Source organism: Monosiga brevicollis, genomic scaffold (assembly GCF_000002865.3).
Source record: "Monosiga brevicollis MX1 MONBRscaffold_3 genomic scaffold, whole genome shotgun sequence".
Lineage (NCBI taxonomy): Eukaryota > Choanoflagellata > Craspedida > Salpingoecidae > Monosiga > Monosiga brevicollis.
The window spans coordinates 1,156,052-1,182,319 of NW_001865040.1; the positions used below are offsets into that span (position 1 = coordinate 1,156,052).

At 54.7% G+C, this 26,268-nt stretch overlaps 8 protein-coding genes across 8 annotated transcripts in view; 4 read left to right on the forward strand and 4 right to left on the reverse strand.

Annotated features, from left to right (window-relative positions):
- MONBRDRAFT_35896 (uncharacterized protein) overlaps window positions 1-1,519 on the reverse strand; it is a gene marked incomplete at its 3' end in the record, with an annotated part of 2,422 nt that extends 903 nt beyond the window's left edge. Inside the window, exons 1-2 of the mRNA XM_001743331.1 lie at window positions 1,338-1,519; window positions 914-1,243 (exon numbers count right to left, since the gene is read on the reverse strand). Of these exons, the coding sequence (XP_001743383.1) occupies window positions 914-1,243; window positions 1,338-1,481 (474 nt within the window). The 5' untranslated portion in view covers window positions 1,482-1,519. The remainder of the gene's footprint in view (window positions 1-913; window positions 1,244-1,337) is intronic.
- A 1,929-nt stretch (window positions 1,520-3,448) lies between these two features.
- On the forward strand, window positions 3,449-4,382 carry MONBRDRAFT_17609 (uncharacterized protein). Its single transcript, XM_001743012.1, has 2 exons — window positions 3,449-3,788; window positions 3,897-4,382. Exons 1-2 carry the CDS (start codon window positions 3,460-3,462, stop codon window positions 4,213-4,215), a joined length of 648 nt encoding a protein of 215 aa, XP_001743064.1. The 5' UTR covers window positions 3,449-3,459; the 3' UTR covers window positions 4,216-4,382.
- Window positions 4,383-4,731: 349 nt separating this feature from the next.
- On the reverse strand, window positions 4,732-5,802 carry MONBRDRAFT_35898 (uncharacterized protein; the record flags this gene model as incomplete). Its single annotated transcript, XM_001743332.1, has 1 exon — window positions 4,732-5,802. The coding sequence occupies one exon, from the start codon at window positions 5,800-5,802 to the stop codon at window positions 4,732-4,734; it is 1,071 nt and encodes a 356-aa protein (XP_001743384.1).
- A 727-nt stretch (window positions 5,803-6,529) lies between these two features.
- Window positions 6,530-8,223, forward strand: MONBRDRAFT_14676 (uncharacterized protein; the record flags this gene model as incomplete). The annotated part of the gene is made up of 6 exons (XM_001743013.1): window positions 6,530-6,622; window positions 6,833-6,890; window positions 6,985-7,247; window positions 7,393-7,542; window positions 7,663-7,748; window positions 7,896-8,223. The coding sequence occupies 6 exons, from the start codon at window positions 6,530-6,532 to the stop codon at window positions 8,221-8,223; spliced, it is 978 nt and encodes a 325-aa protein (XP_001743065.1).
- Window positions 8,224-10,700: 2,477 nt separating this feature from the next.
- On the reverse strand, window positions 10,701-16,823 carry MONBRDRAFT_31227 (uncharacterized protein; the record flags this gene model as incomplete). Its single annotated transcript, XM_001743333.1, has 21 exons — window positions 16,677-16,823; window positions 16,426-16,587; window positions 16,193-16,287; window positions 16,057-16,120; window positions 15,820-15,947; window positions 15,566-15,674; window positions 15,335-15,463; window positions 15,085-15,174; window positions 14,821-14,942; window positions 14,582-14,717; window positions 14,386-14,457; window positions 14,016-14,177; window positions 13,827-13,882; window positions 13,577-13,649; window positions 13,400-13,480; window positions 13,264-13,317; window positions 13,003-13,121; window positions 11,639-12,197; window positions 11,220-11,326; window positions 11,025-11,101; window positions 10,701-10,978 (listed from the first exon to the last, which is right to left on the reverse strand). The coding sequence occupies exons 1-21, from the start codon at window positions 16,794-16,796 to the stop codon at window positions 10,701-10,703; spliced, it is 2,793 nt and encodes a 930-aa protein (XP_001743385.1). The 5' UTR covers window positions 16,797-16,823.
- A 303-nt stretch (window positions 16,824-17,126) lies between these two features.
- On the forward strand, window positions 17,127-18,236 carry MONBRDRAFT_14831 (uncharacterized protein; the record flags this gene model as incomplete). The annotated part of the gene is made up of 1 exon (XM_001743014.1): window positions 17,127-18,236. The coding sequence occupies one exon, from the start codon at window positions 17,127-17,129 to the stop codon at window positions 18,234-18,236; it is 1,110 nt and encodes a 369-aa protein (XP_001743066.1).
- Window positions 18,237-21,366: 3,130 nt separating this feature from the next.
- On the forward strand, window positions 21,367-24,401 carry MONBRDRAFT_5793 (uncharacterized protein; the record flags this gene model as incomplete). Its single annotated transcript, XM_001743015.1, has 9 exons — window positions 21,367-21,522; window positions 21,668-21,785; window positions 22,071-22,255; window positions 22,343-22,575; window positions 23,041-23,173; window positions 23,297-23,439; window positions 23,551-23,767; window positions 23,977-24,162; window positions 24,302-24,401. Coding segments are annotated over 9 exons (1,471 nt in total), but the record flags the coding sequence as incomplete, so codon positions are not given.
- A 437-nt stretch (window positions 24,402-24,838) lies between these two features.
- On the reverse strand, window positions 24,839-26,163 carry MONBRDRAFT_35901 (uncharacterized protein; the record flags this gene model as incomplete). Its single annotated transcript, XM_001743334.1, has 2 exons — window positions 24,839-25,926; window positions 26,004-26,163. 2 exons carry the CDS (start codon window positions 26,161-26,163, stop codon window positions 24,839-24,841), a joined length of 1,248 nt encoding a protein of 415 aa, XP_001743386.1.
- Between the last annotated feature and the right edge of the window lie 105 nt (window positions 26,164-26,268).

Sequence of the window (26,268 nt, forward strand, 5' to 3'; positions counted from 1 at the left end):
CCCTCTCCCTCTCCCTCTCCCTCTCCCTCTCCCTCTCCCTCTCTGGTCTTTGCATCAAGTCAGCTAATCAAGAAACGAGGGCTGAGAGGTGGGGTGAATTCACTTTTTCACACCGAACATTTTAGTCAAGCATGAATGTTTTCGATGTGCTGTCTGTGAATCAAAAGAAGTCGCTAGTCCAGAAGGTGGGCTGTGAACTTGAGTCTTCGTTTTGAACATCGCCTCCTTGAATGCATGTTGCTCTCAATTCGGACGAGATGTAACAGAGAGCGTGGATCCCAAATGTGAAAGAGAAACAAAAAGGTTGAGGTACTGGGTGTTGCACGGTAAGGGGGCAGGAAACCCCCCTCTCACCCAATGTACAAATATATCGAAAATGTAAAACAAAGAAAAACCGAAAAGGGTGCAATCCATCAAACGGCCCCATGTGCCAGGCATGTCACATTTGAAAAAAAGGAAAAGAAAAACAGTGGCACGGCACGCCCTCTCGTATGAGGGACACGCGCAGTCAAGATGTTAGGTATGCAATGTGGGAAGGAGCGCCAACAGACGGTCAAGAAGCGACACAAAAACAGACACGCACACACAAATCACCACGCCCGACGGACATGGCAAGCCGGTGTGCTGAATTGCTCCAACACCGGCGTGACTAGACCAGGCGCGACTGGACAAACGATCTTGCATATATAGGAGGCATAAAAACATGAAAACACACACGCACGCGCGCGCGCACACACACACACACACACACACACACACACACACACACACACACACACACACACACACACACACACACACACACACACACACACACACACACTGTCTTGGGCTTGGCAAAACGAGGGGTTAGGACACGCACGAGTCTGGTTGCCTAGGCTGTAAACTCAGCCGACATGTACTCGCGACCCACGCGATCGTAATGATCAATCGCAGCCTCGGTCGAGCGGACACGGGCGCCGCAGTTGCAGCAGAAAAGGTCTGCATTGTTGGCCATGGCCATGGTGCAGCTGGGGCAACTGCCATGAACGGTTTCACGGTCGGCGATGGCCGCACGGTCAATGGCATCGCCCTTCATAGTCTCTGTGATGAGCTCCTGGATGGTCTGGAAAGTTTTGGCGAAACTGAGGCCCCAGGAGCCCGCCTCGCCAATGAGCACCACGTGAGTCACCTTGGAGGGACTCGACCGGCAGGAGAGGACAAAGTGGTTGCCACCATGCTCCTCGTTGTGTGACAGGCGAATCTGATGGGGCGGCGCAGTGGGACCAAAGTGAATGCGCGAGCGTACGAGATGTGCGAGACGGCCGCATGACCCTCAACCTTGTACCACCACGTACCAAAAAATCACCGAGGGCCGAGTCGTCACGTTTCAGGCGACGTTCAGCCTCCTCTGATGAGAGACAGCCGTGGAACCAGTCGCATTCTTGCAAACCACAGATGCGTGGAATTTCGTAGCTGACGCAGCGTGGGCAGAGGTGCATGCCCTTGGGAATGAGGCTGAACTTTGAGTCAAGCGCACCTGCGGAGACGACATCCCCACACCCCGAGCAATAGCTCCTGAACCAGACGCATGGCATGTTGATGAGGTGGTTGCGTGCAGCGAGTGGGGGTCGCCGACCAAGATGGAAAGGGGCGCCAGAGCGCACGAATGGCTTATAGAGGCGGGAGAAGCACAAGATTGCAGATTGCGGATTTTGGAATCGCGACCTACTTGCGCTGACTGGTGGGCCAAAGCCACACGAAGGGCTTGTGTGTGTAGGGACAAGCGTTGGGAACGTGCGTGGAGGTCGTCGTCGCGGGGCTCATCGTGGCCTGGCATGAGAGGTGATAAAATCGAGAGGGGCGCACGAGGGTCAATGAATGGCCATGCCAAGCCATCCGATGCGAGGTTTCGGTTTGATTTCGAGCAAAGGCGAACACGGGATAGGTTTGGAATCAGAATCGACGTACGCGAAAGTCGGCGCTGTAGTTCCCATCAGCAGCAGTGGAGCTGGTGACGCTGACCTGCAGCAAGTTGGAAGTGGAGGGAGCGGCAGCCATCGCTACTCTTGATCCTGTGGGACATGCGCACACCAAATGCAATGAAGTCACGCACCTAGAGACGGAAACCAATGATGAGGTGTGAGCTTTACCATTCAATATGGTAGATGTGCTTGTCGCCCTCCCTCTCTCTCTCTCTCTCTCTCTCTCTCTCTCTCTCTCTCTCTCTCTCTCTCTCTCTCTCTCTCTCTCCTGTATGTTCGTGTCAAAGTTGATGCCTGCGTAAAAGACAGAGGAGCGCAGACCGAGGGCCAAATGGCAGTCTTACTTGCGAGAGCGATCAGGAGTCACCAGCACCCAATGCCGATCAGCCAAAAAAAACAAAAAATACAGAGAGAGATTGGTTGGGAGGAGAGAGAGGTGTACAAAGACACAAAGGAATAGCACAACGAGAGAGAGAGAGAGAGAGAGAGAAAAAAAAAACAGAGGGAGATCTTCGTCGTGTGTCTCTTCGCTCTCTCTCTCGTGCCACAAACAAAGTGATCACGACGCTTTTTATCTGACAAAAGGAGGATTCGCCTTGAAAATAAATTATTTTACTTTCTAGGATGGTATTGAGAACATCTGTTGGCGATGGTATGTATAACACGGTGCTCGTGCGTGTTGCTTCTGGAATGGCCATGCGGGGTAAAAACGAGGCAAAAACAATTCAAGTTTGAGACCCGTGTGAGCCTGTGCCACTTTACCGCTACTGGCGAAGGTGAGCGCATCATGACGATGGTCAACACCTCCATCACTCGCAGACCTCCTCCGCCTTTCTCTTCTGCTGTGTGAGACAATGCTGGCCTCGATCATCACCGGGGAAGGGGCGCCGTCGGGCGGAGCGCGCGCGCAACAGGGCATGCCCCCCGTCGCCCACGTCACATCCCCACATTGTGCAAACTGGTCTTTGACCTCAAGGTCTTTGCATTTTTGTCCGGACGTGACCTTTGGTGCGCGACGCAAAGCATGCCCTGTTCGCCGCTGCCTGCCCTGACCCCAGACAAGACAGGGTGATCCAGCATGTTAAAGTGTCGGCCCGCGGCAGGCCCCCTCGCCCCAGTGCTGCAGTTGCATGGGCCCTTCGGCCTCAGAGCGGCTCATTACCGTGGCTGCGCATACACCGCGCTGCTAGTCAAGAGGCGGGCCTGCCCGCGCCATCTTTGTGCGCTGACAGCATGGATGGATGAATGGATGATTGTGGAGCGAGGAGGGGAAGTGTGGTGCACATTTGGCAGACAGACAGGGTGCATATGCCTGCGTGCGGAGTCTTTTTCATGTGTCTGGACTTGTGGCTGCCCAATGCATTCTACGTGCTGTCAAGTCATACTGTTGCATGCATATCTGGGTCTGGAGCACATGGATCAAATGAAGACGCACGTGTAAACTCAATGATGCCTGCTCCTTGGCTGCCCTTTTCTGTATCGATAGACCGTCAAGATGGGTCGCCGTCCCGCCCGTTGCTCGCGCTACTGCAAGAACAAGCCGTACCCCAAGTCGCGTTTCGTCCGCGCTGTCCCTGACCCCAAGATCCGCATCTATGATCTGGGTCGCAAGCGCGCCCACGTGATGGACTTCCCTCTGTGCGTGCACATGGTGTCCAACGAAATTGAGCAGATCTCGTCGGAGGCTCTTGAGGCCGCCCGTATCTGCTGCAACAAGTACCTTGTCAAGACGGTCGGCAAGGAAGGTTTCCACATTCGCATCCGCGTCCACCCCTTCCACGTTGTCCGCATCAACAAGATGCTTACCTGCGCCGGTGCTGATCGGTACGTGGTACTAGTCGTCTGATTGTCTTGGATCATATTGCATTCCTTTCCTGCGGCCGTGTCTCATGGCTGTCTCTCCGTTGTTGTTGGTCCCATTCTGATGTGCAGTCTGCAGACCGGTATGCGTGGCGCCTTCGGCAAGCCCGCTGGCAAGGTGGCTCGTGTCCGTATCGGCCAGCCCATCATGTCGGTGCGCTCGCGCGACGCCAACAAGGATCACGTCATTGAGGCCCTGCGCCGCTCTAAGATGAAGTTCCCTGGCCGTCAGCTCATCATTGTCTCCCGCAAGTGGGGTTTCACCAAGTGGGATCGCGATGAGTTTGACAAGCTGCGTCAGGAGGGCCGTCTCGTCCCCGATGGCTGCCATTGCCAGCTCTTTTCCGAGAAGGGCCCCCTGACCAAGTGGTACCGCCACGAGGCCCGGTAAACAGGTTGTTTTCTTCCATTCAGGAGCAGCCTTTTCCCTTTGGTTGACGAGGTCGGAGATTGCGCCATCCCAAAGTTTTTAACGCGGGCCGCGCAACGCTGTGACGGCTTGCAGCGTTGCGCGAACCAAATGGTCGCCTTTCAAAGAAATTGACAGTTTGCCCGTTACTTCATCTCACCTCTGTTTCTGTTCAATCCTTTTCCTAAATCTCTCTCTCTCTCTCTCTCTCTCTCTCTCTCTCTCTCTCTCTCTCTCTCTCTCTCTCTCTCTCTCTCTCTCTCTCTCTCTCTCTCTCTCTCTCTTTCCCCCCAATAATTACCTGATCTACCATGCGCACAATGGAATGGAACGAAAGATACAGTATTGAATTTTGGAGCGTGCTCAAGCCACTCAGTGGCTTCTTATACGCCTGGCGCACAAATGGGTATCACTCAAAATACAGCAGCAGCAGCAAACAAGGTTTTATGATGGAAGGAAGGAAAGAGGTGATGATCAATCAATCAGTCGTGACAAACGTTATGTCTCTGCATCCACCTCCATGCTGCCACAACTGTCGGCAAAGATGTGCTCCACCACTGCAGCGTCCTCAAAGGTGGGAGAGCCAGATGACCGTGAAGACCAGTCAGCTGCCAAAATAGCTTCGCCATTCTCTTCATCTACGTTGTCATCTCCCATCGATGAGGGCCTTGCCTCCCCTGGGTTGACATAGTCGGCTGCTCGGGCAAGAAAGGCCGCCCGTGACTCATAGGGAACCAGGGCATAACATTCTTGCTGCAGCTGCATATCTTGCTTACTACACCACACCCCAACGCAAGAGAAATGTGCGTGACACATGGCAAAACACATGCAGCGTGAGTTGTAATCGAAGCGACGACGACAGGCAATATGAGCCATACAGATGGACATTGACAAGCATGAAAAGTCTGCATGCGAGCTCGACTGCACGTACATGGATTCATAGACGGGACGGGGAAGAACGTCCATGGTCTGATGCTGCAACATGCTCAACAAAGACGGCTCCGCCTCAAGCTCGACACATTGGTCATCGAGCTCCTCGATGGCGGGCGGCTCGGTCAAGGTATTGACAGTCGGAGCGTTCATTGCAGTATCCAAACCCACACCTGCACTCGCGCTTGGCACTGCCTGTGTTGCGCCAGCAGCGGTGCGAGGCCATCGCGGTGCCGGCATGCTCACAGGCCTGAAGCGCTTCTCACGCCAATCAACTGAGGAGGCGTCCGATGTGGGGCAGGCACTCCAAGCCAAGAGTTCGCTATCACTATCCAAGCTGTCGGCACGCCTTTTCAACCCCAGGGTCCCTTGGCGCTCGATGGCCGGGGCCGGCTGTTTGGCCCGTTTGACAGGGGGCTCTGCACGATCCAGCTCCATGGCAAAGGAGCTGGCGGGTGAAGCTGTGGTGTCGGGCGCACCGGTGGCAGAGCGAGCCTGACTGATACAGCTGGGCCAGCGAGACGTGCCCTCGCTCTGAAAGGAGCGTCCACACGAGGACGCAGCGGCAGCTACGGGGTGGTGCGAAGCAAACAAGCTGGGTTCGCACCGACTACGAACGGCAGGGGAAACGGAGAGCATCGCGACGATGCATGATCACTTCACACAAATCCTTGATGTTGTCGCTGCACTAGCAGCTAGCAAGAAAAATACCAGTACTTCATCCACCAGGTCCAATCTGTGGATGGCTACACATTGTCCACGAGGGTGATGATGCTGATGATGATGGCCCGAGAGCGGAGCGTTCCAGTGTGTGTGTGCATGTGTTCTTCGCGCTGTTGCTAGAAACAATCAACACAGAGAACGCAGTGCCCTCTCCAGCGCCAAAAGGCATGAAATGAGCTGACAATACAATCTGACATGCTGCTGCGCTTGCAAGCCACCCGACCGACGAGTCGAGGGGAGGGCCGAGACTGCCATTTGGTAGCATCGGTCAGTCAGTTCCTGCGGAAAAAAAAGGTCAACAGAGAGAGAGAGAGATGATGCATGAGAGAGAGAGAGAGAGAGATGCATGAGAGAGAGAGAGAGAGAGAGAGAAGGGGGGTGGGGCCGGTGTGTGCGCGCGCGCGTCGCTGGCTCGCGCAGCGCTATCGTTTGCACCCGTGGTGTTGAAGGGGACCTTGATGACGACGTTGTGCGGGGATTGAAATCGGCTGGGAGACTCACATGGATTCTTGATGTGCCGTTGTTGGACTTTCGTTCCTTGGCCTGGTTGGGTTTCCGTGCCCGCTCTCTCCTACCTGGCAATGCACAGATTTTGCGGGCGGGCGAGTGTCGACTCCCGCCGCGCACACACGCAAGCGCCATCATGGCCACGCCCCACATCTCCAGTCGCGATCCGGAATCGGTATTTGAGCTGATCAAGCAGATTGGCTCCGGCAGCTATGGCAGCGTTCACAAGGTGCGTCTCAGCGCCCACATTGCTGCCCTTGACCTGGGCCTGTAGCTCCCCCCTGATGACCCATGGGCATGCGCCCCCATGCCTCTCACCTTCGTGCAAGTCTGTGGTGGCACAAAGTGTCCCGTTTATCAGCTTGCCTGGGCGTGCATCACCTCTTCAACGCACCTCACGCTCACACCAACTTTCATCTGGAACGAAATGTCCCGCTAGGCTCGTATAATCAAATCGGGCAAGTCAGCAGCCGTCAAGATGATCAACATGGAGGATGGTGGGTCAACGCGGCTCCCTTTTGTTTTCCTCGCCTGCCTCGTCTCCCTGCCCTGCTGACATGTCGTGCTCCTCTCATTTCGGTCGCGACTCAGGTGATGAGCTCGAGGATGTGCAAAACGAGATTCGCATGCTTGAATCGTGCAAGCACGACAACATTGTGGCTTACTTTGGTGCCTTCCAACGCGGTCACACCATGTGGATTGCCATGGAATACTGCGGCGGCGGCTCAGTCTCAGACATCTACAACAAAAACTGCACTCCCCTCGAGGAAGACGTTATTGCTCACATTACCTTCTACTCTCTCCTCGGCCTGGAATATCTGCATCAGTCGCACCTTGTGCATCGTGATATCAAGGTCCGCCTCCATTCCGCCCTCAGATTTCAGCGCGTACAGTGTTACTCGGTCTCTCCCTCGTCCTCAATCACGCACGTAATCCGCGGCGGCTCTCTTATTCATGCTGCCGTGTCTACCCCCTCTGCACCCTCCATCGCATCTGCAGGGTGGCAACATTCTCCTCACCGAGGACGGCTGCGTCAAGCTGGCAGATTTGGGTGTCTCTGCTCAACTCACCTCCACCTTGGCCAAGCGCAAGTCCTTCATCGGCACACCATACTGGATTGCGCCCGAAATTATCGCGGTCGAAATGAAGGTCCGTTCAATCACAGCATTGCAAATCATCTGCCAGCTATAACTGCCTGACCGAATGACTCATTGTGTGTCTCACCGGCTCTTTTTTTGTTTTTGTTTTTGGCGCTGCACGCTTCACCAGATGGGGCCGGATGGCTATACCAGCCGCTGCGACGTCTGGTCCATGGGCATCACCTGCATCGAAATGGCCGAGATGCAGCCACCAATGTATGCCATGCCTATCCGGGGCGCCTCGCTTTCCGGTCTTGCCTGTACTTGTTCTTTTTCTCGTATTGCCCACACCATGTGAATGGTTGTCTTCTTTGTGACTGTTCCTTGCCGTGCTTCACTCATGCTGGTCCTGCTACGTTCCAGGTTTGACCTCCATCCCATGCGCGCCCTCTACTTGATCCCCAAAAATCCTCCTCCCAAGCTGACGGACAAGTCGCGATGGTCCAAGGACTTTCGCGAGTTTATCAAGGCTACCCTCGTCAAGAACCCTCAGAAGCGTCCCAGTGCAGGTGCTTTGACCAAGGTACGAGATGCTGTCTCCGTCCATACACACACGCAAACGGACATGGCGCTGGAAAGTAACCAAACGCTATCACTCAACTCGTGTGTTTCAACAGCACTCCTTCTTCAAGCAGATTCGCAACAACCCCAAGCGCCTTCAGCAGCTCGTGACTGGCATGCAGGGCGGTAAGCACGGCCACCCACATCTTCTCTGCATCCGCCTTCAGTCGTGTTGTTTTTCACTTGAACTGAAAATGTTTTGTGCCATTTTCGCTATGAAGCGGCCCCTGGTGCCAGCCAAGATGCTGACAAGGCCATTTACCAAGAGGACACCGAACTGGATGGCAGCAGCACTCTGGTGCCGGGCCAAAGCAAGCTTCAACGGTTCGTTGTTCGCTCTCGCTCTCGCTCTACAGCTAGACGGGTGCTAAACGACGCACTAGCGCCTGATGCCTTGCCCAACTCGGCTCAACTCGACTCTGTCGCCGCGCATCATCACCTTGAAACTATCTTAGCGTGGAATCCAAGGTGGTGGGACGCAGTACCCCGGCTTCAGATTTGAACGTGGACACCCTGTCACCTGATGATGACATGGGTGCTGGGGCTGCTAAGCAATACGAGGACCCGTACGACAACTGGCAACAACGTGATGTCAAGCCATACGAGGCCTTGGTGCCGCGACGTCAAGCCGTTGCCGCCGCCAGCGGGCCCAACCTGGCTCCGGCACCCCGCAGTACCGTGCCGGACCCGGCCCGCTCATCTTTTGTTCTGACCAATGTTTTTGCTGGCTGCCCTCTGGATGTTCTCTGCGCCTCAAGCTGGCACTACACGCCTTCATCTGGCGAACCCCTCCTGTACATTATTGTCGGTGCAACCACTGGACTCTACGTCCTCGAAACGAGCGGTGACAAGCGTGAGCTAGTGCAAGTTTCTCGTCGTCCCTGCCGCTGGCTATACGTCATGGACGATGATCGCATGATGGTGTCCATCTCCGGTACGCCATGACCTTGATCTCCTGTTCTCATGTGCAGCCCTTTTGGTGAATGCTCGATCTCATGCCCTTCTCTCCCCTCAGGCTCGGGTCTGGTTTGTGTGCACGACCTCAACTCGTTGCTCGTGCCACCGGGCGAGGAGATCCGATTCAAAACCACAAAGCTTGTCGAGAATGCACAAAAGTGTGCCGTTGCTGTCACCCCCGTGACCAACTACACCTTCCTCTGTGTTGCCATTGCACACCAGCTGCTCCTGATGCAGTGGTACGCGCCCCGCAAGAAATTCATGAAGCTCAAGGACTTTCAAACACCCTTTGACCTTCCCCCGCCCATGATGGAGCTGCTCGTCCTCCCGGACGAGCCCTTGCCTGTGCTATGCGTGGGTGCCACCCGCGACAAGCAGACCCGCTCCAAGGCTCTGGCCATTGTCAATCCCAACTTTCCACCGGAAAAGCTGGCCAAGCACATGTCGGCTGATCTTGGCTGGGGTGAGTGTGACCCGTGATCGAGTCCCGAATCAAAACTTTGCCCAACGTAGCTGTCCGCCTGAACCAATCACAACTCCTCATCACGTGCACCCTGCCCCTTCCTACGTGTTTTACGACAATAGTCCGAGTCAGGTCGGGTCGTGAAGACGTCTTTGCGACCGCCGTCACGCAAGTTGGCCTGGACCGCTTCATGTTGTGCTTCTCCAGTATGTTGTGGCGCCAGTGACTTGCGCCGTACCATGCGCCGCGCCCCCTTGCCAGCTCCAAGTTGTTGCCAGCGTTCGCAGTCTAACACCTGACTGTTTGTTGCTCGAGCGCAGATGTGGCGAGCTTTGTTGACCGTGAAGGCAAGCCGTGCCCTCGCCCAGGCGAACCTGAGAAAATTGTTTTCGACGCTTTGCCTCAGGTTGGTCCGCCTCGATTACAGTCAGCCCCCTGGTTTTTGAAAGTCGTCTGGCGCCTCGCGTGCGCCCGGGTGATGTCACCCAGCGCCTCTTCTTACTTGCTGCTGAACACTTAGGACGTCGTCTACACGCGAGATGCTGTGATTGCCTTTAGTGAAAGCCGCATGGAACGTCGCTCCGTTCACACTGGCAAGATTACCCACCAGGTCTGTGCCTGCTTGGGTGCTGCGCTACTTTATCTGCTGTGTATTGTTCCCACCTCGCGGGCCGCCTCGAGCTCCAAGCTCACCTTGACCCTGTCACGTCTAGATGAAAGACGGTGGCGAAACCTTCAAAGTGGTGGGCAAGGAAGGCAACATTATCATCCAGACCCGATCCCCAGGCGAGAGCAGCTCACACTTGTACTTGTTGCTTCGCAAGTGAGATGCGCGTGTACATGCGCGCTTGCTTCTCTTGCGCGCAAAGTCGCGCCATCGCAACCTGCCATTCGCATGTCCTGCGCGTCTTGCCACGTTGAATACATGCTCTCGTCAGCTGTACCGTTTTGTTTCGTGCTTTTCTTCGGACATATTTCTTGTGTGCTCTGTTTTGAATTTCTCGTCTTGCAAGTTTACGTTGCGAGAGTCGCGTGGGGTTCGACCCCATTCTTTGCCTCCCTCTCTCCCTTTCCCTTCTTCATTTCTGCCATCGCTCAGTCGTCTCATGACGATGCACCTGAAAATTAAAATGTGACACTGCCAAGTTCAGGTGTTGAATGATCACTTCCAACAAGTCCCTTGCGAATTATCCTTGAAGTGCCTCTCGCACCTTGATCGGCAAGTAGCGATCCGAGAGAAAGCGAGGGTGGTGTACGTTGATGGCTTCCAGCTCTGCCTTTGTTCGCGCCGTAGCCATCTCTTGCAGTCCTGCTCGCTCCTTGGGGTGAAGAGCAGGATGTGCCAGCAGGCGCTCCAGCAGATTGAAATCATTTCCCTCTTGTGGTAGACAGGCAGCCTTCAGATCAAACCTAAGAGTGTTGAAACCCGTGAGAATGGACACCTGTCGTCCAATTGTTGCGACCGCTGCGGCAGGCCAACCAGTTGTGAAGAGGCCAGACGTGATGCATACCGGGCAATGTCAGCAGGCCAAAGGCCGAGCCAACGGGCATGCGGGCACGCCAGGACCTGGTTGCAGCCGGCTTGAACCTGGCTACCGCTGCGATAAATGAGCATGATCTACGTGCACGGGAGGGCGCTGAGAGGGCGCTCCATATGTGGTATCCTGTTACTGTTCCTTCATTTTCCACACGTGCATCTGACGTACCGCTGCGCCGTGTGGATCGGCATCGCAGAGTATGAGCAGTGGGAGCTGCAGCTGTGCGCATAGTTCTCGAACAAAGAAGCGAGTGGAATACGTCGGGTATCCTTTGCCTGTCACGAGTATTGCGCGGAGCTTGCTGGGAACACCCGCTTCAAACAATTGCTGTTGGTTTATGCGCGCGATGACATTCATGCAAGTGAGAATCAAACAAAGTATCGCTTGGCGCCCTCGGCCACCCAACGACTTGCATCGCATGTCTTGCCTGATATACGGCATCTTTTTCCACAACCAGCACAACTTGTGCATCTGCAGTCACTGACACGCCACGACCGAGGTCCTGCGCGCGCAGCGGAACAATGTCCCATAGCCCGGTGAGTCTGATCTTCCATGCAGCCCTCTTCTAACGTGGCAGGAGAACAAACCCTTAACGAGGGAATGAGGTTGTCGGAGCGCGATATTGCTTGTTCGCGGCTAATGAGCGTCCGTCCCATGCTGTCGAGAAGAGTGATGTCCCCGCACACAAGCCCCTTGTTGCTGGCAAAAACGGGCAGTGCTTCCTGACGCACGCACAGCAGTGTTGATATGTCGAGCAATGCTTGTTGGGCGTCGTGTTGGGTGCGAAAGCTCGACCGGCCGTTGTAGAAAATATCCCGCACGGTGCGCGAGCTGTGTGTGCCGATGAGCGCATACATTTCTTGACAAAGGCGCAGTATGTACTCGAATCGTGGTGATTGGCTGCGCACCATCAGATGGCTTGCGGTTGTGAGGCGATAGTAGCCCTTGTCAGCGTCGAATCTGACATGGCTGGGCAGACGGAAGTGGGGACTGTCTCCAGCGACCAGTTGGTGAAGAAGTTTGTTCATCAACTCGTCCAGCCGCCGGCGAAGCTCGCGCAACCCAACATTGTCGCACTGGACGTCCATAATGTTGGTTCGGCTCTCCTTCAGGGTGGATGGGATTTGGTGTCTGCTGAACGGAGAACTGCATTTCGATAACAGATTCGCACGTTAATTTTCGTTGAATTTGTCGACAATTTTTGGTTGTTTTTGGCGGGAAATGCTTGCAAGCTGTTGAGTGGTGTGGAACTTTGATGCTAATGGTCGTCGACTGTGACCTGCATTTGTTTTTTTTTTTTTGGTTGTTGTTGTCGTTGTTGTTTCGTCTTGTGATTGTTGGATGACGTGCTTATCGTGCTAAGCCTGCGGTTTGCTGCCTTTCTTTTTTTCTTTGTGTGCTAGTCGTTCTTGTTCTTTTTGGGGTAAGCAAATAACACTGATCCTGATCCTTGAAGTGTTGACTTGTGAACTGATGTTGCTGTGTGTGGATGACATCTTACTCTGGTACTGATGATAAAAACCCTGATCTTGAGAGAACGGATGTCTTGCTGTGCTTGACCGGTTGTCACCTTCAAGGATGGATCGAATCCGCAGAACGACGCCGTGGATGCATGCCCGACAAACTACATGCAGCAGCAGACTGGTGCACACGGAAAAGAAGCTGTTGTACAACAAGACCGACAAACCAAGGACCGTGGAAACGAGTAGGAAAGGAACGGTCACCCATGTCGCAGGGCCCCCACGCAGTTGCGAAAAGCAAAAATAGCATCAACAAAAAGAAGATGATTTGGTACAGCCAGAGCAATACTGCTCAATCGGACGCTGCACACACGTGAAACGCCAGCGATGCCAGTCCTGCAGCTGAAGCGTGCTCTATCCCACGACTGCGGATCAAGGGTCGCGTGGATAGAAACTAGTCACTTTGTTGCCGTCAATGTCCATCGCCCTACTCGAGGTCATCGTGCACACAGGCGGCATGCAGTGCATCAAGCCGGCTGCGCAACACTGTGTCGGGGTAGGACACAGTGCCGTAATCACGAGCATAGGCCAACTGGCCACCATCAAGACGCTGCAATCAGGGGCACCCAAGTCAGTGCCGGTTCATGCATGAGCTTCCACCTTTATTGCAATCGAGTAGACAAAGGAAATACTTCGACAAGAAGGGTCATCGACAAGCTCAAACATCAAGCCTCGCCACAAGGTGACCGTACCTGGCAGAAGAGCTCAAAGGTCTCTGTGTTTGTCTGCAGGGACAGGGCATATGCCTGTCCGACAAAAATGCCAAAGAGGCACGAACCAGTTAGCAAAGGCTGGCCTGAGTGCCATCAACACAGACGAAGCACAAACCTGAAGAAGCATGGCGGCCTGTCCAACAAGTGCGCGTGCCTGACTCATGTCCTTTTGCACGGAGTGCAAGAGTCCATGAAGCTAAAGGATGCAAGCATGCGCCAGAAGTGAAACACAAAACGAGTGCATGGCAACATCAAGCACGCAGACAAGCAACCAACGCAAAACGGTTCGTACCCGCTTCAGTGCAGCGTCGTAGGCTGGTACACCCTGGACGGAACCCAGGCGCTGCAACAAGACCTCGACCGTTCTATGGAGGATTAAAGGAGCAGCACCAACAGATGTCACATGACGGATTGAAGACAGGGTCAACAAACCAGACAGAGGGATATCAACCAGCGTCCCACTGAAGAAAAAAAAAAGAAAAAAAAAAAAAGAGAGAGCTGATATAGCGACACGCAGCCCGCGACACGCAGCAGGAACCTACTCTGGTTCACGGGCAGCAGAGCGCAAAACGTCCAGAGCAATCACGTTGCCAGAACCCTGTTTATGCATCGACACGTGTATGAGTGAACGACAAGCCTGAACTAGAAGAGATCGATCCTAGTCGAGGAAGAATAGACCAAGCACATTTTACACTCTTTCTCCCTCAAGGGCCATATGCAAAACCACTCACCTCCCAAATGGCATTCAGCGGAGCCTGGCGGTAAAGGCGCGGCATGATGCTGTCCTCCACATAACCGTTGCCGCCAAGAGCTTCCAGACACTCATAAGCAAAGTGTGGGGCCCGTTTGCAAACGTAGTACTTGCCAATGGGAGTCGCAATGCGTCCAAATTTCTAGAAAAAGCCCACAGACCACGAGTGGCAAAGCGGGGCAAGGCGTGCGTTCATTGTCACACCAACGGAACCTTGGCATACACATAAAAACACAGCTACACATCTTCCTTCTGCCCACACACCCTGTGCCTTTGCTTCTTCAAAGCCAAGAGAAAAACGAAGGAAGAAACAGGGAAAAAATAATACAAATCAGGTGTTCGCAACAAACCTTGTCGCCGTCATTGTCAAAGGTCGAGGCAACGAGGAAGGCCAAAGCCGTAGCGGCTTCAGAATCAACAATCTGCTCATGACGCGCCAAAGAGGGAGGAAGACGTGGTGCAAGCGCAGCAAATTACGAACTGCCGTGTCGTCTGTTCAAAAGTCATTTTGCGAAGGAACGTCAAAGGGGGGGCACACAAACGCACCAGATCGGTGAGGACGGCCTTCATGAGAGGTTGATCGGCCAGCTTCGCTCCAAAGGCAGCGCGCTGAGAGGTGTGATGAAGCGCCTCGCTCAAGCAGCGGCGAATAAGGCCAGCGCTGCCAACCAAGCAGTCCAGGCTAAAGCATCGACATCAGCAGCAGGCCAGTGGTTAGGGGGCAGTGTGTCACTTGAATCAGGAACAGCACATTATATGAAACTGGCTTCCAGCAACACACGCACCGAGTGTGTTGCACCATGTCAATGATCGTCGGCACGCCCCGGCCAGGTTCGCCCACCAGCTCAGCATAGGCACCGTGATATTCGACTTCACTGGATGCGTTGGAATGGTCCCCAAGCTTATTCTACAGTATGACAGAAGAAACCAGGTCGTCAGTTCACAGTCAAGTTGAGCATGAGCCCGCCCGAGTGGATCGGGGCACAATGGGGCATGAGGGGTAAACGATGTCAGGTCAAGCCCGTGTTTTTTTTTTTTAAGTGACTGACCTTGAGTCGGCGAAATTGCAGGCCCTGGTTGCGCTCGCCCGTAGACGGGACCCAACGAGGCACCAGAAAGCAAGACAAACCCTCGGAAGTCTGTCAGGATGATCAAGGCGGAGAAGAGGTAAGAGAGGTCGCGCAAGGTGGCTCTCATCGAGAAGCAAACTGAATCATCTCCCTCCTCCTTTCTAGCGTATGATAGATGGCAAGGAGGCAAGCGAATGCCAGAAGTAGATAGGGATCGGCACAAACAGACTTGGGCCAGGGTGAGGAAACCATCGGACATGGGTGCAGATGTGAACCATTTGTGTCCATGTAGGAGGTGACCTCGCACGTGCTCAAAGCCCTTTAAGGGCTCGGCGAAGGTCGAGTTGGCTCGCACGTCCTGTTGAGATCAAAGCACGGTGTCTTAGTGAATGAACGAGATCAATGACCAGTGTGGGTCAAAGTGCAATCTAGTGCATGTGTGTGTGAGCTCGACACGCACCGAACCACCTTGGACCTCTGTCATGGACATGCCGATGGTCACGGCCTCCTTCTCATAGACGGGTACGTTTCGGGGGTCGTAGTCAGGGCAAGCAGCCTTTTCAGCCCAACTAATCCGACACAAGAGAGGCAAGGGGAGTGAGTGACTCATGGTTATGGATAACCGGACGATCATAAACAAGAGACTTTGATGAAACATGCGCGGCATTGAGCTACATGAGGCGTGCAAGGGGGAATCGGCACGGCCACACCCACCCATATCGAGCTTGCTCTTCGTTCAGCCCCTTGCGCAGAACTGGAACGCAGGCAAAGGTCATGGTCTGGGGGCACTGAGTACCACTCTCCGCTTGATACATCATATACGAGAGAGCAGAGCGCGCCGACTTTTTGCAAAGAAAAAGATCACAACGTCAAAGGGTGGAGGTGAGCGACGGAAAGAGTGAAGGAAAACGCTTGGGCTTGGTGGTTCGTGCAAGACTCTGCAAGCCACACCTGAGCACCCTTTTCAGCTTCATGGGTCCAGCCATAGTTGGGTACGCCCTGAGAAAAGCAGATACTGTGTGTCGCGATGAGTTTTAGCCCGACCGGCGCAAGTCATGGCTTGCACAGCCTAGCAGAATCAACGCACTCCATGATGGTGTGGTAACTGTCATCATACTGAACCATGTCCACGCGACGGCCGCGATCATCGTGGGTGTGAATGATGGGGCGATGCGTGTTAGCCTAGGGACACGCCATCAACAAGGAAGACCAGGAATGAATGAGGGTGCACGGTGTGCTCGAGCATCGGTGCGCATCGATATGCCTCTTGTAATTTCAGGTGAGATGCTCAGATCAGGGGACAGGAAGGGGTGGGCTTACCTGCACAGCCAAGGATTGCATCCAAGTACTGCCAGCTACGGCTCCAACGTTCTCAAGATGTTCGGTTGCCCACGAAGCACCAGCGCGGAGGACAGCATCCTGGAGGCATGGGTCGGCTTTGAAGGCATTGAAATCCCCCAGGCTGTTGACCTGGTTCTCCACCTAGCAAGTAGACCGGTGAGAAGTCGTGCACGGTGGCTTTGTTTCATTCAACCAATGCTTCAAGCTAAGCCGCGTGAGTCGAGGTGTACCTTGCGATGCGCTTCCGGTTCAGCGAACACCTTGGTCGAGGCTGCTTGACGTTGAAGGTTGCTGACCGTCCCAAGCGCCGGCCATCGGCGCAAGGGCGCGCGAGCAAGCATGGCACACATGACGATTCTGGTTGCTTGATGATCTCCTGTCAGCCAACGATCAAGCAGAATGAACTCCTGAACTGAAACCAAGGGGCAGATCGTGGTGCTAGTGACCCCAGCCGAGTGACCGCTCGCCCACAGATCCACCAACACAAACGCACTCACAGACGCACACACACAGAGGGTGAAATGGTTGTACAACGTATTGTCAGATCATGAAATTGTCAGATTGTATTGCGCGCCGTGCGGCTGACATTTTTTTTTAAATTTTCTTGCTCTCACACACAGTGTGTGTGTGTGTGGCGCTCAAACTCCACAGAGGGGGGAGTCAGGAAGATGGCGGGATTTATGCAGTCAGTGACGGCCCATGTTGGGCCGGTCATGCATGTGGTTGTTTCTCATGATGGAAGCCGGGTGGCTACGGCTTCGCGCGATCGCACAGCCAAGCTCTTCGATCTGCGAGCGGAAACACCCATCCGGACCCTGAAGGGACACGCGGATCGCGTCAACGCCGTGTGCTTTAGCAGCAATGATCTCCTGTTGGCCAGCTGCAGCAAGGACAAGACCATCAAGGTCTACAAAGCGAACACGGGGCAACTGGTGCATACCCTGCGCGGTCATGGAGGCGAGGTATTCTCCATCGCCTTTACCGCTGATGGGGGCAAACTGATCAGCAGCGGGGCCGACGCCAACGTCATTGTTTGGGACGTTGAACGCGCCACCATCGTGAAGAAGCTGGTCGGCCATTCGGGCTCCATCTTTGCCATTGCTGCTTCACCAGCGGGCCGCCGCCTCATCGCTTCAGGGGGTGAAGACACTGTTCTGAAGATTTGGAACGCCAACACGGGCAAGCTCATGCGCTCGTACGGCGGTCATTCAGATGCCATCACAGGCGTTGCGTTTAGTCCACTTGATTCGCACCTCGTCGTCTCTGGTGGCCGCGACGGCGTTGTTCACATCTGGCACGTTGAGCACTCCTCAATGATGAAAATCGTCACCACACATGCTGATGCCATCACCCATCTCGCCTTTGACCACGGCGGATGGCTTCTCGCCACGGCCTCGGCCGATGCAACTATCAAGGTTTGGCACGTCGATGACTGCAGCGAGGCCCGCACTTTCTCCGGACATAAGAGTACCGTTTCTGCTTGCTGTTTCAGTCCCACTCAGCATCTGCTTCTTTCTTCCTCCTGGGATGAGTCCTTCAAGTACTGGGATGTCACCGGTAGGCATCCCGTGCCCGATCGCGACGCGCAGCGTCCCTTTAATGTCGAACATACAGGACTGTCTCTGCCCTTGCACTTCGTCCTTGCTGATTGCAACGGGCTGGGGATTCACACAACTTTTAGGTTTGGAGCGTGTTGGAGACGAGCCTTTTGGCCAAGATCTTGGCAAGGCATGTCTCTCGCGTCTGTTCACCGCGCGGCCCATTCACACATACGCATGGACATCACGTAACGCGAATCCACTGCCCCTGACATTGGGTGCCTGCGTTTGTCTTTCCATCGTTTGGATCAGGTTGCGCGGCCCCATCGCGTCTATGCACGTGGGGAGTCTCTTCTGGATCGTTTGGACAGCGTCACAGAGGTGGAGGCTTCTCACCCCCACAGTGGCCATGCACCGTCAGATTCGGGCACGTCTTCAACCAAGCTGCCTCCCATGGAGCAAAGAGCTCGCATGGAGGGTTCTGCAATTGTTGCTGATGGGTCTTCGGCCGATAGCTTGGTCATGGCGGCCGATCGACATCATAGACCAACAGATAGTCGCGGAGCTCGCCATTCCCCTCTCTCGCGCGACGGCAGCCTGAACGACCTGCCACCGGGGCGAAAGTCAGCTACGGGTAGTGTGTTTCCTCGATCCAATAGCGCGGCAAGCGTGGGCAGTGCGTCATCCCACGGCTCTGGTTGCAGTACCCCAAGCTCACGCCATGTATCATTTGCCCCAGACCCTGGGGTACGCATTATCCACCGCTGGTGTTTCTCGGCCTGCACGGTCTGCAAGGGATGGTGCTGCGCTCACAGAATGCGCTCATTTTTTTTTCTTGGTCTAGCTGGAGCACGTGTTTTCCATCTCACCAACAACCACAACTTCAAGCAAGGACAAAGGAAAAGACGATGCCATGCGCTCCGAACTGCGCAAGGCCAAGCAGGTCAGCACTCAACCTAGTCAAGATGTTTCCGGCAAAGGGTTGTCTTTGCCGCCTCGGGGGTCCAGAAAGGTGCCGTGTCTGAGAGGGCCTTTTGTTTGACCAGCCACCAATGTGCTCTTTCTATTGTCTCTTTGATACGCATGTCACAGGCTCGGGCCACGGCAGAGGCTCAGGCAGCGGATTCTCAACGCCAGCAGCAATATTTGGCGCACTCACTAGATCAATTGCGCGCGCAAGACATGGCAATTATTGCCGAATACAAGAAACGCAATGCTGCTTTGGAAGCCGAAGTTGAGGCCGAAGTTGCAGCACGCGGCGAGCTTGAGAAATCTCTGAACAAGATTCGTAGCAGCTGGTGTATACCTGCAGATGCCCTGATCAACGTGTGCACCCTCGCTCAGGGCACCTTCTGCGAAACACGTGAGGCCTTCTGGGCAGGTGCACGCGTGGCTGTCCGGCGAATGTCGGAGACGGTCCGCAATGGTTATTACGCCGAGCTTTGGGAGAAGGAGCTCTCCAAGCAATCCTTATTGCGTCACCCCAACTTGGTGGCATTCTTTGGGGCCACGGTGGCTGTGACAGAGCGCCCCAAGCTCGTGCTTGAGTTACTTGCGTGTTCTCTCAAAGACGTGGTGCGCATCTGCTCGTTGTCAGCCCAGATCCCCGCCACGGGGGTTTGAATACCATTTCGTTGTCACCTTTATGTGAGCTGACTCGGTCTGCGCTCTGGATAGATTGATTCCGAGGAAAAGTTTACCTGTCGCGAGTATTGTGATATTGCCGCAGGGGCTAGTGCCGGACTAGCTTATTTGCATCGCTGCAATCTTTTCCACGGCGGGTGCGTCAAGACACCCGCAGGCTCTGGCCTGGTCCACATCGCCTTCTCTCATGACCAGTTGCGATGGGATTAGGTTATCAACGCGCAAGATTTTATTGACGGAAAACCTCGAGGCCAAGATTTCAACCGCGATGGAGCCCCTCTGTGTGCGCCTGACTTTTGTTCATCCACCACCCCATCTCATGACACACTTGCCTTCGCAAGCTGGACCTTATGATGGAGCAATGGTTCTGCACCAGGTCGGTCATTGCGTTGGCTGATCTTTGCCATATCATGCTTGGCTTTGATCGGTGCTCGGGCCAGGGGAGACACGCAGATATCTCGGCCCCGCTCCCGCCTTCCACACCTTTTTTTTTCTTTGCTTTGTTCGCCTGGTTTGCTCGCTTTCTGGCTTACCTACGGTTACGATGGCTCTGCAGTCACAGCGAGATCTGGTCACGTTTGGGCATGTTTTTTTGGAGCTGGCGACGCAGCTGCCATACACTGCCGACCAAGAAGAATCACAGCTTTTAGCTGTGCAATGGGCGCCCGTGCGAAACATCTTGGCACACTGCGTGCACAATTCACACGAGTTCTCTGCTAATCATTTGGTGCAAGAGTGGTTTACACTGACTATGGGCGACTCTTTTGAAGCTTATGCTGAGTGTGGATCCCACCGTCGCATTCACAAGACGCAACATGGGTTGTATCTCGAGGGCCACGGCGCCAAGGTGTGTCAGCGCGACAGGGACCACCACCACAACCACTTGCTCCTCCCACGCGTCAGGCGGGGCTCTGTCTAGTCGCGCACACCCACTGTGCCTGTCCATGCTCCAAGTACCAAACGTTATGCGCTTCTCATCTCACTAACCAATCTCTTTGTTAGGCTCGTGTACTACCAGCCATTCCCAAGTAGGAGCCCCAGGCTCGTTCACGAGTTGGCTCGTCGGATGTGGGCACATTTTTTTGGCCCTGTGCTCAATCGCTTTGAGCCCCATATGCTGCGCAATGTATCTTCTTGCAGCTGGGTCGGCGACTGCTCAAGGCGAAGCAAAGAGGCATCTGCTCCTCTTTGATGCTCGATTCTCCGTGATTGATCGAAGGATCCTTGTCTGTTTGATGTCGTGATTTGTTTATGCTCCCTACTCATTGTATCCTTCAAACGATTCTATCATAAATGATCCTCTCTCAGCTCACCAGCGCGCGCCCCGAACAGGATAGCCCATCCACCCTTCCTTCCATTCACATGTCAACAAGTTTTTGAAGAACAGAGGCAGTAAACACCCACACACCAGAGTTCATGTACATCCCCAGGATGGAATGGATTCAAAACAATAATTAAATTTTTTCTGATGTTGCCAAAAGTTGATGAAAAGAAGATTAAATTTTGTTCCTTGGCAGAAGATTTCATTTCAACATCGTCTATGGTCGAGGGCATGCGAGCATCACGACAAGCGCCAAGGAGGTGAACCCCCGCTGACGATTGTCACCACGCCTCCCTTTGCGACCTTCCCTTCTGGTGGGCGGCAACCAGGGCTCAGCACCTGTATCAATCAGATCAGTCGGGCGTGGCTGGAGGGGTGTGCCAACGGGCCTTGACGCCTCCAACGCCACCTATCACCATGACCGTGGGCTTGGTCAACCTCGGTAACACGTGTTACCTCAACTCGGTCGTGCAGTGCCTCTTGCACTGCGACGCCATTCATGACTATTTAATCAATTGTCCAGGCCAGTTGGCAGACACACCCGAGCACAGTCTCGTCCGGAGCTTGGCGGAGGTAGGCTGAGTCCGTCTTCAAAAAATAAAACATGAATTAAACCCAGGCAGTTTTGGCGCTCGGGCCCTCTTTGTGCCACGTTCCCAGCACTGCGTCCATCTCAAGCATAGACCCGTGTCTGACCGCTCGCTTGCTCTGCTGCTAGCTGGCCACGAGCCTGGATGAGGCGGCAGAGAATGGTCGTCAGTACCTTACCCCACGCAACCTCACAAGAGCTGTGTGCTACGACCACAATCTGTTTGAGCCATACCGACAGCAAGTGAGTCTGCTTGGCCCAGCCGCAGAACCTCGGAACCCGTTGGGGAGGCGTTGGCCTATTTGACGCCTTTGAGAAGCAGTTTGCTTGTCTGTTTTGCATCGAGCGTGAGCGCAAGCCACAGCGGCGAGGATGTCAGGATGGCCTGACTGGCTCATTCTGGACGTGGTACTGCCAATATGCGCTAGGATGCACACGAGTGCCTTCGCGTCTTACTGGATCACATTGACAGCGAGACGGGCATTCCCATTGAAGGTCCCGGTGCGTTTTGCAATGAAATTTTCTTCCGCAGCCAGCAGGTGCAAGGGTCATGAAGTAGGAGCTGTGCTGATTCGCAATGCACCCTCCATCAACGCAGTACCACGTTGCAGTGCACCTGATGAACAAGCTCGCCGCAATCGCAAGCAAGAGAGCATTGTATCACAGCTGTTTGCTGGCGCCACACGAGGCAGCATTGAATGTCTCCACTGCGGTCATGTATGTCCTCACGCGCATCCGCGCCGCTTGTGCCTGCGAAGTGGTGATCATTATGGAAGCTGAGGATTGCCCCTGTTGCCTTGCCAGGTCTCCTCATGCGTCGAGTCCTTTCACGACTTGTCGCTCCAAATACCTGGCTCTGAGGCCAGCACTGGTTGGGGCAATGTTTTCCATGGTAAGGCGCCGCTCTTCTCTGCGAGGTTGACTTGGAGCAGGTTCAAGTGCCACAGCCGATACGCCTTCGGTTATACCGCTTTTCTTCCATGGTGTCGCAGGTGCGGTGGATTATGTGACTTCGTGGACACCGTGGGGTGGTGCTGGTGAGTCTGCCATTGTCCGGCCATCTTGCCTTTTCCCTTGCACCATGGCTTTGGTTAGCTGAGGTATCGAGTGCGTGCGTTGTGCTGGCAGATACCTCGCTGCAATCCTGTCTGGATGATCTGGTCAAGGAGGAGGGCATGACAGGCGACAATCAGTATGCATGTAGCGAATGCAAGGGCCTTCGTGACGCTAGGCAAGCCCCCCTGGATGGGTACACAACCTTTGCTTGTGAACGCGTTTTATTTGCTCCCTCACCTCATTTGATCCCGTGGGTGGAATTTTGTAGGCGCCGGATGCAGATCTGCAAGCTGCCTCAGTTGCTTTGCTTGCATCTGAAGATTTTTTCCTACGATGGTTACCAAACTCAAAAAATTCGATCGTACGAGCACGCACAACCGAGTATTTGTGAGCGGCCGCACACTTTCAATGACACTGCCCCTGACTGGCTGTTGACTGGCTCACAGTCGCCTAGAGTTTCCCGTTACCGACGTGCTGGATCTGTCACCTTACTGCGACACCACGAGCGACACTGCGGCTGCCCAGGACATTGCGACACTGGGGGCTGACTACGTGCTGGCCGGTGTTGTGACTCACATGGTAATTGAAGCATTAGAATACTTTTGACGCGAGAACGTTTTGAGCGCATTGAAGTTTCAAGCTTCAAAGCGAATGGCTTGAGGCTTGACCCCCTCACCTGCGCCACCTGCTCTGTGGTTGCAGGGATCGCAGGCAACGAGTGGGCATTACATGGCCTACTGTCGCGATACAGAAACCAACCAGTGGTATCGTTACGACGACAGCGACGTCCATGAAGTTTCTGCATCCGACGTGTCCAATCGACTTCCGTACATGCTCTTCTACCGGTCAGTCTCGCTTGCTTCTGCGTTGGGGGCTGACAAGCGTCCACCGTTGTGGCTCTGGCTCATGATCTGTTGGCCAACATCACACACCGGGTCTTGATGTGGGCGCCACAGACGACACTCGCCTCATGCGCAGGAGCAAGTTGACCGATTATTGACCGGGTTGCCAGAATCAGACCAGGGAGAGCCGCTTGCGTACTTATCGCACGAGTGGCTGACGTTGTGGCGACACTGTGTTCAGCCCCCACCAGTCAATGATTTTGAGTTCATGTGCTCGCATGGGGCCGTGCAGCCTCACAAAGCTTCACAGCTGCTCGACTATGCTCAAGAGGTACGCACCCTTGTTGAACCCACACGGCGCCATGCAGAGAATCTCTCTCTTGATCCAATTGTGTGTATGGTTGGGCTCATCGGTATGGCGGGGATTAGGTTCCTGCAAGTACAGCTGACGCGTTGCAGCAAGTGTACGGCGCGCGTCGGACAGGGCCGGCCACTTATCGCACCTGCATGGCTTGTCAAGCGGCCATGGCTCGCCTGCAGAGACAGCGCACACGAGTCCAGGCTGCCCTCCGGGAGCTGAGCTCCCCTGATGCATGTGCCGAGATGCATGATGATCTCAACGCGGGACGGCCCTTCTTTGTCATATCCTCGGCGTGGGAGCAGCAACTGTGCGACTTTTCCCAGAGCACGTCGCCCGATGAAGTCTGCCCCCCTATTGATCATCAGGTCGGTGTCGACATGGGAAGGCCTAGAAGTGTAGTAGTTCTGCCCAGTGGTGGTCATGCTGAAGGTGCTGCTGGCTTGGACGTCGGGCTCACATTCTCGTTTGACTGCATGGGCTTTTATTGAAACATTATCTTGGCAGAAATGGTTTGATGAACAGGGTCGCATCAAGGCCACTGTCGATGACATCTTGCGAGGCGGTGTGAGTCAAGTGACCGCCGCATTTTGGGAAGATATGCTGGGTATGTACCTTTCGACGTTCTTTATCGCGTCGCGGCTTGCAGGTGTCTGAATCACAAACCTTGCCTTGGACCTGTGTTGGAATGTTTGGCAGACTTGTGCGGTGGTGGCCCACCGCTACAAATGGTTCTGGATTCAGAGACGGGGCAGACTAGGATAGTCTGAAAGAGCGGAATAGGATGTGCTGGAGGCTGTTGGGCAATTGATCTGATTTAGGTAACTACTTCTGCTTAGGCGTCGAGTGCAGCCGGGCTTCGAGAGCACCGCGCGTTTGGTTGTTGCTTTTGGATAAAACAGGCTCTTGGTGGCGAGCACACACAAGCTTTTTTCCTTCAAAACGCTGTTGCAACACACGAGTGATATAAAATTTCGATTGTTGGTGGTCCGACGCAACCCAATGCCAGAGAGCAAGGAACGGTTGACGAGGGGCTTCAAATGTTTAAGCATTAAATGGGTTGAGGATCTTGCGGACATTGGAGGGCCCGTTCCAGTGGCCCTTGAGCAGAGCATCCCAGTAGAGATCGGGCATGACTTCGGCCTTGAGGAAGAAAAGGGATTCGCGGGGAATGGACTGGTCAAGAAAGAGGGTCTCCATGGGCTGACCCGTGTAGGCGGAGAACTCGGCGAGGATGAGGCGGTCTCGGCTGATGACCAGAGGGCACGAGGCGTAGCCATCGTATTTAGCGGTGGGGTTGGCCTGGCGCATGACGGCCTCCATGTTCGCCTTGACCACAGGTGCTTCCGCAGCGACGGCGGCCGCTGTCTTGGAGGTGGGAAGATTGGCGCAGTCGCCAATGGCGAAAACGTTGGGGAAGGTCAGATGTTGCATGGTTTCCTTGTCGACGTTGGCCATGCCATTTTCAGCAGCCAGGGGGCTGTTGCGGATGCAGTCGGGGGCACCCATTTGGGGAGTAACGTGCAGAAAGTCGTACTTGACGGTCACTTCCTTCTCACCGGCCTTGAAGACGGCTTCCTTGGTGTCGGCTTTCACCTCGGTGAGGACGTGCCGAAAGTTGACGTTGATGTCGCGTTCCTGGCACTGTTCCGTGAGGGCCTTGGCGTACTTTTGAATGGCGAAAATGGAGGGCATACCCTGCATAAAGGTGACGGTCGTCTTGTCGCGGAGACCATTGCGGCGCATCGTGTCCTCGAAAATGTACATCACCTTCTGTGGCGCACCTGCACATTTGATGGGCATGTTGGGTTGGGTAAAGACGGCATGGCCACCGGCAAACTCGTTCATGGCCTTGGCCGTATACTTGCAATGATCGGCGTGGTAGTTGGAGGTGACGCCATTCTTGCCCAAAGCATCCTTGAGGCCCTTGATGGCGTCCCAGTTGATCTGGAAGCCGGCAGCCAAGACGAGGTAGTCGTAGGTGATGGTGTCTCCTTTGGCAGTGGTGAGGCTGTTCGCTTCCGGGGCGAAGGTGGCGGCGGCATCGTGCACCCACTCCGCATTGATGGGCATGACATCGCTCGTGCGGCGGACGGTCTTGTTGAAGTCCATGAGGTCACCACCAACCAGGGCTAACGAGTCCGGGCAGTGGGTGCAAGTGAGTGATGCGTGTAGGAGAGCAAGCGGAAGTGAGCGCGAATGAACATACTCCAGCCAGGTTGGTAATAGTGGTTTGTGCTGGGTTCAATGACGCCCACAGCGCCCTTGCCCAACTTCTCACTAAAGTGGGAGGCAATGGCCAGACCACCAGCTCCACCACCAACGACAGCCACCTTAAAGTGCTTTTGTCGGATGGAGGTCGAGGCCATGGCGGCCAATGAGGAGCGCGCGCCGAGGCGCAGCGTCGAGGCTTGGAGAGCAGCCATGATGCACGCGTAAAGACTAAAGCACACGATCCAACTTCAACTGCCTTG

Coding starts and splice junctions, on each gene's coding strand:
- MONBRDRAFT_17609 (XM_001743012.1), top strand. CDS start 3,460: ATGGGTCGCCGTCCCGCCCGTTGCTCGCGCTACTGCAAGAACAAGCCG. Junction 3,789..3,896: donor ACCTGCGCCGGTGCTGATCG/GTACGTGGTACT, acceptor TCTGATGTGCAG/TCTGCAGACCGGTATGCGTG.